Source organism: Petromyzon marinus, assembly GCF_048934315.1.
Source record: "Petromyzon marinus isolate PM22_M1 ecotype Great Lakes invasive population chromosome 75 unlocalized genomic scaffold, UKy_Petmar_22M1.pri1.0 chr75_unloc.1, whole genome shotgun sequence".
NCBI classification, from domain to species: Eukaryota; Metazoa; Chordata; class Hyperoartia; order Petromyzontiformes; family Petromyzontidae; genus Petromyzon; species Petromyzon marinus.
The window spans coordinates 200,103-211,756 of NW_027422613.1; the positions used below are offsets into that span (position 1 = coordinate 200,103).

The 11,654-nt window shown below is 54.9% G+C and overlaps 1 protein-coding gene across 1 annotated transcript in view; it reads left to right on the top strand.

Annotated features, from left to right (window-relative positions):
- Window positions 1-736: 736 nt before the first annotated feature.
- PIK3CA (phosphatidylinositol-4,5-bisphosphate 3-kinase catalytic subunit alpha) overlaps window positions 737-11,654 on the top strand; it is a 183,852-nt gene continuing 172,934 nt past the window's right edge. The window contains exon 1 of the mRNA XM_076058449.1: window positions 737-740. Within this exon, the coding sequence (XP_075914564.1) occupies window positions 737-740 (4 nt within the window). The remainder of the gene's footprint in view (window positions 741-11,654) is intronic.

The following is an 11,654-nucleotide window of genomic DNA, read 5'->3' on the forward strand; positions in this document are numbered from 1 at the left end:
CTACACCCTGAGTCTCTACTACACCCTGAGTCTCTACTACACCCTGAGTCTCTACTAGACCCTGAGTCTCTGCTACACCCTGAGTCTCTACTAGACACCGAGTCTCTACTACACCCTGAGTCTCTACAACCTGAGTCTTTACTACACCCTGAGTCTCTACACCCTGAGTCTCTACTACAACCTGAGTCTCTGCTAGACCCCGAGTCTCTACTACACCCTGAGTCTCTACTACACCCTGAGTCTCTACTACACCCTGAGTCTCTACTACACGCTGAGTCTCTACTAGACCCTGAGTATCTACTACAGCCTGAGTCTGTACTACACCCTGAGTCTCTACTACACCCTGAGTCTCTACTAGACCCTGAGTCTCTACTACAGCCTGAGTCTCTACTACACCCTGAGTCTCTACAAGACCCTGAGTCTCTACTACACCCTGAGTCTCTACTACACCCTGAGTCTCTGCTACACCCTGAGTCTCTACTACAGTCTGCGTCTCTACTACACCCTGAGTCTCTACTACACCCTGAGTATCTACTACACCCCGAGTCTCTACTACACCCTGAGTCTCTACTACATTCTGAGTCTCTACTACACCGTGAGTCTCTGCTACACCCTGAGTCTCTACTACACCCTGAGTCTCTACTAGACCCTGAGTCTCTGCTACACCCTGAGTCTCTACACCCTGAGTCTCTACTACACCCTGAATCTCTACTACACCCTGAGTCTCTACTACACCATGAGTATCCACTACAACCTGAGTCTCTACTACACCCCGAGTCTCTACTACACCCTGAGTCTCTGCTACACCCTGAGTCTCTACTACACCCTGAGTATCTACTACACCCTGAGTCTCTACTACAGTCTGCGTCTCTACTACACCCTGAGTATCTACTACACCCTGAGTCTCTACTACACCCTGAGTCTCTACTACACTCTGAGTCTCTACTACACCCCGAGTCTCTGCTACACCCCGAGTCTCTGCTACACCCTGAGTCTCTACTACACCCTGAGTCTCTACTACATCCTGAGTCTCTGCTACACCCTGAGTCTCTACTAGACCCCAAGTCTCTACTGCACCCTGAGTCTCTACACCCTGAGTCTCTACTACACCCTGAGTCTCTGCTAAACCCCGAGTCTCTACTACACCCTGAGTCTCTGCTACACCCTGAGTCTCTACTAGACCCCGAGTCTCTGCTACACCCTGAGTCTCTACTTACACCCTGAGTCTCTACTACACCCTGAGTCTCTGCTACACCCTGAGTCTCTACTACACCCTGAGTCTCTACTACACCCTGAGTCTCTGCTACACCCTGAGTCTCTACTACACCCTGAGTCTCTGCTACACCCTGAGTCTCTACTACACCCTGAGTCTCTACTAGACCCTGAGTCTCTACTACACCCTGAGTCTCTACTACACGCTGAGTCTCTACTAGACCCTGAGTATCTACTACAGCCTGAGTCTGTACTACACCCTGAGTCTCTACTACACCCTGAGTCTCTACTAGACCCTGAGTCTCTACTACACCCTGAGTCTCTACTAGACCGTGAGTATCTACTACAGCCTGAGTCTCTACAAGACCCTGAGTCTCTACTACACCCTGAGTCTCTACAAGACCCTGAGTCTCTACTACACCCTGAGTCTCTACTACACCCTGAGTCTCTGCTACACCCTGAGTCTCTACGACTGTCTGAGTCTCTACTACACCCTGAGTATCTACTACACCCTGAGTCTCTACGACAGCCTGAGTCTCTACTACACCCTGAGTCTCTACTACACCCCGCGTCTCTACTACACCCTGAGTCTCTACTACACCCTGAGTCTCTACTACATCCTGAGTCTCTGCTACACCCTGAGTCTCTACTAGACCCCAAGTCTCTACTGCACCCTGAGTCTCTACACCCTGAGTCTCTACTACACCCTGAGTCTCTGCTAAACCCCGAGTCTCTACTACACCCTGAGTCTCTACTACACCCTGAGTCTCTACTAGACCCCGAGTCTCTGCTACACCCTGAGTCTCTACTTACACCCTGAGTCTCTACTACACCCTGAGTCTCTGCTACACCCTGAGTCTCTACTACACCCTGAGTCTCTACTACACCCTGAGTCTCTGCTACACCCTGAGTCTCTACTACACCCTGAGTCTCTGCTACACCCTGAGTCTCTACTAGACCCTGAGTCTCTACTACACCCTGAGTCTCTACTACACGCTGAGTCTCTACTAGACCCTGAGTATCTACTACAGCCTGAGTCTGTACTACACCCTGAGTCTCTACTACACCCTGAGTCTCTACTACACGCTGAGTCTCTACTAGACCCTGAGTCTCTACTACAGTCTGCGTCTCTACTACACCCTGAGTCTCTACTACACCCCGCGTCTCTGCTACACCCTGAGTGTCTGCTACACCCTGAGTCTCTACTACACCCTGAGTCTCTGCTACACCCTGAGTCTCTACTACACCCTGAGTCTCTGCTACACCTTGAGTCTCTACTACAGCCTGACTTTCTAGTACATCCTGAGTCTCTACTACACCCTGAGTCTCTGCTACACCCTGACTCTCTACTACACCCTGAGTCTCTACTACACCCTGAGTCTCTGCTACACCCTGAGTCTCTACTACACCCTGAGTCTCTGCTACACCCTGAGTCTCTACTACACCCTGAGTCTCTGCTACACCCTGACTCTCTACTACACCCTGAGTCTCTACTACACCCTGAGTCTCTGTTACACCCTGAGTCTCTACTACACCCTGAGTCTCTGCTACACCCTGAGTCTCTGCTACACCCTGAGTCTCTACTACACCCTGAGTCTCTGCTACACCCTGAGTCTCTACTACACCCTGAGTCTCTACTACACCCTGAGTCTCTACTACAGCCTGACTTTCTAGTACACCCTGAGTCTCTACTACACCCTGAGTCTCTACTACACCCTGAGTCTCTACTACACCCTGACTTTCTAGTACACCCTGAGTCTCTACTAGACCCCGAGTCTCTACTACACCCTGAGTCTCTACTACACCCTGAGTCTCTGCTACACCCTGAGTCTCTACTACACCCTGAGTCTCTACTACACCCTGAGTCTCTACTACACCCTGAGTCTCTGCTACACCCTGAGTCTCTACTAGACCCTGAGTCTCTACTAGACCCTGAGTCTCTACTACACCCTGACTTTCTAGTACACCCTGAGTCTCTACTACAGCCTGACTCTCTACTACACCCTGAGTCTCTACTGCACCCTGAGTCTCTACTACACCCCGAGTCTCTACTACACCCTGAGTCTCTACTACACCCTGAGTCTCTACTACAGCCTGACTCTCTACTGTGACTGTCTACGCGTGAGCAGTAAATCCGACACCCGGTCAGGCCGGTTTCCAGCACAGCGACCGGCCTGACAGCCCTGAGAACATTCCTAGGGACAGCGGAATGTTTAATCACCCAATGTCACCTGGGGGGGTGGGAGTCTGTGTGTGTGTCTGTGTGTGTGTGTCTGTGTGAGTGTGTGTGAGTCTGTGTGTGTGTGTGAGTCTGTGTGTGTGTGTCTGAGTCTCTGTGTGTGTCTGTGTGAGTCTGTGTGTGTGTGTGTCTGTGTGTGTGTGTCTGTGTGTGTGTCTGTGTGAGACTGTGTGTGTGTGTGTCTGTGTGTGTGTGTCTGTGTGTGTGTGTCTGAGTCTCTGTGTGTGTGTGTGAGTCTGTGTGTGAGTCTGTGTGTGTGTCTGTGTGAGTCTATGAGTGAGTCTGTGTGTGTCTGTGTGAGTCTGTGTGTGTGTCTGTGTCTGTGTGAGTCTGTGTGTGTCTGTGTGTGAGTGTGTGTCTGTGTGTGTGTCTGTGGGAGTCTGTGTGTGTGTCTGTGTGTGTGTCTGTGTGAGTCTGTGTGAGTCTGTGTATGTGTGTGTCTGAGTCTCTGTGTGTGTCTGTGTGAGTCTCTGTGTGTGTGTGTGTCTGTGTGTGTGTGTCTGAGTCTCTGTGTGTGTGTCTGTGTGAGTCTGTGTGTGAGTCTGTGTGTGTGTCTGTGTGAGTCTATGAGTGCGTCTTTGTGTGTGTGTCTGTGTGAGTCTGTGTGTGAGTCTGTGTCTGTGTGAGTCTGTGTGTGTCTGTGTGTGAGTGTGTGTCTGTGTCTGTGTGAGTCTGTGTGTGAGTCTGTGTGAGTCTATGTGTGAGTCTGTGTGTGTCTGTGTGTGTGTGTCTGTGTGTGTGTGTCTGAGTCTCTGTGTGTGTGTGTCTGTGTGTAAGTGTGTGTGTCTGTGAGTGTGTGTCTGTGTGTGTGTCTGTGTGTGTGTCTGTGTGTGTGTCTGTGTGTGAGTCTGTTTGTGAGCCTGTGTGTGTCTGTGTGTGTGTGTCTGTGTGTAAGTGTGTGTGTCTGTGAGTGTGTCTGTGTGTTTGTGTCTGTGTGTGTGTCTGTGTGTGTGTCTGTGTGTGTAGTGGGGAGCGGTAGTGTAGCGGTTAGCGCGCTGTGCTATGAACCTGGCGACCCGGGTTCGATTCCTGCTCACGGCCAACACCAGTGACAATTACCTGAACCGGTCTCGGGCCTCCCCTAGGTCGACTCAGCGTCAAATGAGTACCTCGTGCGGTGTGTAAACATCGCCACTGGGGAGACAAAGGCGGTCGGGCGTGGTGCTGGCCACCCACCCCCTCTTGTACCGTTCCGGCCTTCATAGGTGGTCGCTAACAGCACTTGCCCCTACAGTCTGTTAAGGCTATACGGGGGATCTTTGTCTTTTGTTTGTGTGTGTGAGTCTGTAAGCCTGTGTGTGTCTGTGTAAGCCTGTGTGTGTCTGTGTGAGCCTGTGTGTGTCTGTGTTTGAGCGAGTCTGTGTGTGAGTCTGTGTGTGCCTGTGTGTGTCTGTGTGAGTCTGTGTGTGTCTGTGTGTGTGTCTGTCTGTGAGCCTGTGTGTGAGTCTGTGTGTGAGTCTGTGTGTGAGCCTGTGTGTGTCTGTGTGTGTCTGTGTGTGTCTGAGTCTGTGTGAGTCTGTGTGTGAGCCTGTGTGTGTCTGTCTGTGAGCCTGTGTGTGAGTCTGTGTGTGAGCCTGTGTGTGTCTGTGAGTGTCTGTGTGAGTCTGTGTGTCTGTGTGTGAGCCTGTGTGTGTCTGTCTGTGAGCCTGTGTGTGAGTCTGTGTGTGTCTGTGAGTGTCTGTGTGAGTCTGTGTGAGTCTGTCTGAGTCTGTGTGTGTCTGTCTGTGAATATGTGTGAGCATGTGCGTCTGTGTGTGTGTCTGTGTGTGAGTGTGTCTGTGTGTGAGTGTGTCTGTCTGTGTGTGTGTGAGTCTGTGTGAGTCTATGTGAGCCTGTGTGTGTCTGTCTGTGAGCCTGTGTGTGTGTCTGTGTGAGTCTGTGTGTGTCTGTCTGAGTCTGTGTGTGTCTGTCTGAGTCTGTGTGTGTCTGTGTGAGTCTGTGTGTGTCTGTGTGTGTGAGCCTGTGTTTGTCTGTGTGTGTGTCTGTGTGTGAGTGAGTGTGAGCGTGTGTGAGCCTGTGTGAGCCTGTGTGAGCCTGTATGTGTCTGTGTCTGAGTGTGTGTGTCTGTGTGTGAGTGTGTGTCTGTGTGTAAGTGTGTGTGTCTGTGTGTGTGTCTGTGTGTCTGTGTCTGTGTGTCTGTGTCTGTGTGTCTGTGTGTGAATGTGTGTCTTCTGCCTCAGTGGCCCGTGATCACAAATCTCTATTTAACTCCATCAAAAAAGTAACCTGCAGCGCCACACCTATTACCATCATTACGGTAAAAAACGGTGATCCAATCTCCGACCCCCAGGAACAGGTTTGCAGATTTGCTGAGCATTTGTGAGGTCCTGGGGGGGGGGGGAAATCCCTCAGCCAGGAAAATATCGTGTCTCAAAGTGAGGATGACCCTGCTGAGGCTGCGGTGCCTCAAATATTGTGAGTGGCTGGCTGAGGTGCCATCTGTTGAGGAAGTACTGAAGGCGATCCGGAGTCTGAGACCAGGAAAGACAGCGGGCAGAGATGATCTCCCAAGAGAAATGCTGAGGGAGGGTGGCGTTTGTGCACAGACTGCCCTATATGACATCATAACAACAGTCTGGACCACTGGATGGGTTCCGCAGGATTGGAAGGATGCCCTGGTGGTCCCCCTTTTTAAGAAGGGGGACCGCACAGACTTTAACAACTACAGGGGCATCTCACTCCTCAGTGTGCCGGGAAAGGTCCTGGCAAGGATTATTCAGCATCGCCTTGCCAGGCACGCTGAGGAGAGGCTTGCGGAGCCCCAATGCGGTTTCAGGAAAGGGCGGTCCTGCACAGATGCCATATTTTCTGTCCGTCTGCTACAGCAGAGGTGTAGGGAATTCCAACAAGACCTACATCTCTGCTTTATTGACCTGGTCAAGGCCTATGATACCATCAGTAGGCCTGGGCTCTGGGTTGTTCTTCGTGCTTTTGGAGTACCTGACCCTCTGCTCACGATCATTAAGGACCTTCATGATGGTGAGCGGGCCCGGGTAAAACTACGTGGCCGGAGTCAGAGCCATTCCCTGTACACCTTGCGGTGCGACAGGGATGTCCTCTGGCTCCCACATTATTTAACATCTATTTTGACCACGTAGTTCGTGAAGCCTTCAATAGCTGTACCGGGGGAATCTCCATATGGTACAGATATAATGGGAGGCTGATCGATGCCCGGGTGCGGTCAAGGGATGGCTCCCTATTGCTCAACCAGGTTATGTATGCTGATGATTTGGTAATAGCTGCTCATTCAGAGGAGGAGTTGGAGACGCTGCTGCTGAGACTGGAGCGTGCCACTAAGAGGTGGGGCCTTACCATCAGCCCCACCAAAACTAAGCACCTGCCTGGGTATTTTGTACCATCGGACACTCCACCCCCACAACTCCCAATCGGTGATGGGGCAGTTGTGGAGAGAGTGGAGAGTTTCCCAAACCTGGGCAGTGTGCTTATGACTGGCTCCAGTTTAACAGCAGAGGTCTCACTCCGAATCAGTCGAGCGGCAATATATTTTCATCGGTTGCGTAACGCTGTGTGGAAGCTACCTGGTCTGTCGCTCCGCACTAAGCTTCAGGTCTTCTCGGCCACGGTCATTCCATCCCTTCTCTACGCTTGCGAAACGTGGACCCCCCTAATGGAACATCTTCGCCGGTTAGAAACATTTAGGCTGGCCTGCCTACGATTCATCCTGGGTTTAGCCAGACTGGATTGTGTGAGGAGCTCACAAATCCTTGAAAGATCTGGGCAAGGTCCCATCGGTGAGCTCCTCCGGCGGGCAAGGCTGCGATGGCTGGGTCATGTAGCCCGCATGCCCAGCCACCGCATGCCAAAACAGCTTTTGTTCGGCCGGATCGAGGGGGCTAAACAGGCGCGGCACGGGCTAGAGAAGAGATGGAGTGATGTGGTACAGGAGGACGTGGAGCTGAGTGGACTTGCCGATGACTGGTACCAGCGGTGTCAAGATCGGCCTCTGTGGAGGAGGCTCGTGAAGGACGCTGCTACTGGGCAGTTGGAGGCAGTCGCCCTCCAACAACAACGGAGGGCGGAGGAGCGACGCTCACAACAACGAGCGGAGCGCCGGGTGGCTAAAGCACAGCAAATTGGCACAGTAGGGGGCACAGGTGGTGCATCAGCCAGTCATCTCAGTCAGTCGACCCGTGGCACCTGGGTCTGCCCCGTGACCTCCTGCCAGCGGGCGTTCGACACTTCACGTGGCCTCAGGGTGCACATAGCCTGGCACAAGCGTCGTGGTGACGTCACCGCCACTTAGTGGCGAATGGCGGTTGTTGATGTTGTTGTTGTGTGTGTGTCTGTGTGTGAGTGTGTGAGCCTGTGTGTGAGTCCGTGTGTGTGTGTGAATCTATCTGTGTGCGAGTCTGTGTGATTCCCGCTCACGGCCAACACCGGTGACGATTATCTGAACCGGTCCAAGGCCTCTCCTAGGTCGACTCAGCCTCAAATGAGTACCTGGAATAGCGGTGGTGGTGTAGTAAACATCGCTAGCACTGGGGGAGACAAAGGCGGCCGGGCGTGGTGCTGGCCACCCACCCCCTCTGTGTGTGCCACAGTGCCGGTAGCCTTCATAGGGTGCCGCTCGCTAGCAGCACTTGCCCCTGCAGTCCGTTAAGGCTACACGGGGGATCTTTGTCTTTGTCTCTTTTTTCATTTGTCCTTAGAGCCGGTTGTGGCTATCGGGGTGTGGATCGTCTTGGTCTTTGTGTTGAGAGTCGCCGTCACGCTGGGAATTGTCTTTCTGAATAACAGTGGGATATTCAAGCCTGCGGTCAGGTTGAGCACGTGCATTGGGGAAAAAACACCCACTCACGCACTCACCCACACACCCACCCACTCACTCACCCACACACTCACTCACCCACACACCCACCCACTCACTCACCCACACACTCACTCACCCACTCACCCACACACCCACTCACTCACTCACCCACACACTCGCCACCCAACCACTCACCCGCCCATCCACCCACTCAGCCACTTACTCACCCACCCACTCACTCAACCACTCACTCATCCACACACTCCCCACCCAACCACTCACCCGCCCATCCACCCACTCAGCCACCTACTCACCCACCCACTCACTCAACCACTCACTCACCCACTCACTCAACCACTCATTCATCCACTCACCCACTCACTCACCCACACACTCCCTACCCAACCACTCACCCACCCATCCACCCATCCACCCAATTACCCACCCACTCACTCACTCACCCACCAACTCACACACCCACTCACCACTCACTCACCCACTCACCCACCTACTCACCTACTCACGCACTCACTCACCCACCCACCCACTCAATCACACACACACTCACCCACCCACCCCCTATATCACTCAATCACACACCCACCCACTCACTCACCCACCCACCCGCTTAATCACCCACACACTCACCCACCCACCCACTCAACCACTCACTCACGCACCCACCCACTCACTCACCTACCCACTCACTTACCCACCCACCCACCCACTCACTACTCACCCACACACACACGCACCCACTCACTCATTCACTCACCCACCCACCCACTCAGCCAACTACTCACCGACCCACCGACTCATTCATTCACCCACTCACCCACCCAACCAACCACTCACCCACCCATCCACACACTCACCCACCCACCCTCCCACTCAAAGACCCACTCACTCACTCATCCGCATAAAACTACTTATCCACCCACCCACCCACTTAGCCAACTATTCACCGACCCATCCACTCACTCACCCACTCACTCACCCACTCACCCAACCACTCACCCACTCACCCAACCACTCACCCACCCATCCACACAATCACCCACCCACCCTCCCACTCATCCACCCGCCCACTCACTCACCCACCCAACCACTCAACCACCCACTCACCCACCCATCCACTCACCTACCCACTCACCCACTCATTCACCAACTCACCAACCCAACCACTCACCCCACCCCCCCCCCCCCACTCACCCAACCACTCACCCAACCACTCACTCACCCACTCACCCACCTAACCACTCACCCACCCATCCATTCACCCACCCACTCAATTACCCACTCACCCACCTAACCATTCACCCACCCCCCACTCACCCACCCACTCACCCACCCACTCACTCGTCCACCCACTCACCCAACCACTCACTCACCCACTCGACCACCCACTCACCCACCCACTCACCCACCCACTCACCCAACCACCCACCCAGTCGCCCACCCACCCAACCACTCACCCGCCCCACCCACCTGCTCACCCACCCACGCGCTCACCCACCCAACCACTCACCCACCCACCCAACCACTCACCCAACTACTCACCGACCCACTCACTCACTCACCCACTCACCCAACCACTCACCAATCCACTTACTCACTCACCCACCCACCCATTCACCCACCCACCCACCCAACCACTCACTCACCCACTCACCCACCTAACCACTCACCATTTATTCACCACCCACTCACCCACTCACTTACCCACTCACCCATCCAACCATTCACCCACCCCCCACTCACCCACCCACTCACCCACCCACTCACTCGCCCACCCACTCACCCACTCACTCACTCACTCACCCACCCACCCACTACCCACCCACCCACCCACTCACCCACCCACTCACCCAACCACTCAACCACCCACCCACTCACCCACTTACCCACCAACTCACCCAACCACCCACCCACTCGCCCACCCACCCAACCACTCACCCATCCACACACTCACCCACTCACCCCCTCACCCCACTCACCCACCCAGTCACCCAATCTACCACCCAGTCACCCACTCACCCACTCACCCACTCACCCATCCACTCACCCACTCACCCACCCACTCACTCATCCACCCACCTATCCACTCACCCATCCACCCACCCCACTCACCCACCCATCCACTCACCCACTCACCCACCCACCCAACCACTCACCCATCCACAACCTCACCCACTCACCCACCCAGTCACCCACTCACCCACCCAGTCACCCACTCACCCACCCAGTCACCCACCCACTCACCCACTCACCCATCCACTCACCCACTAACCACTGACCCACCCACTCACCGACTCACTCACCCACCCACTCACCCATCCACTCACCCACCCACTCACTCACCCACTCACCCATCCACTCACCCACTCACCCACTCACCCATCCACCCACCCACTCACGCACCCACCCACTCACCCATCCACTCACACACTCACCCACCCACCCACCCAACCACTCACCCACCCACCCAACCACTCACCCACTCACCCACCCAATCACTCAACCACCCACCCACTCACGCACCCACCCAACTACTCACCCACCCATCCACTCAGCCACCCACTCACTCACCCACCCAACCACTCAGCAACCCACTCACCCAACCACTCACCCACCCATCCAACCACCCACCCACCCATGTCACCCACTCACCCATCCAACCACTCACCCACCCAACCACTCACCCACCCATCCACACACTCACTCACTCACCCACTCACGCACCCACTCACCAACTTACCCACCCACTCACTCAGCCACTCATCCACCCATTCAGCCACCCACTCACCTATCCACCCACCCACTCACTCACTCACCCACCCACCCACCCAATCACATACCTACCCACCCAATCACACACCTACAACCCAACCGCCCACTAACTCACTCACCCACCCACTCACTCACCCACCCACTCACTCACTCACCCACTCACTCACTCACCACCCCACTCACTCACCCTCCACTCACCCACCCACCCACCCACCTCCCACTCACCCACCCACCCACTCACCCACCCACTCACTCACTCACTCACCCACCCACTCACCCACTCACTCACTCACTCACCCACTCACTCACTCACCCTCCCACTCACCCACCCACCCACTCACTCACCCACCCACTCACCCACCCACTCACCCACCCACTCACTCACTCACCACCCCCCACCCTCCCACTCACCCACCCACTCACTCACCCACCCACCCACTCACTCACCCACCCACTCACTCACTCACCCACTCACTCACTCACCCACCCACCCACTCACTCACTCACTCACCCACCCACTCACCACCCACCCACCCACTCACCCACCCACCCTCCCACTCACCCACCCACTCACTCACTCACCCTCCCACTCACCCACCCACTCACTCACCCACCGACCCACTCACCCACCCACTCACTCAC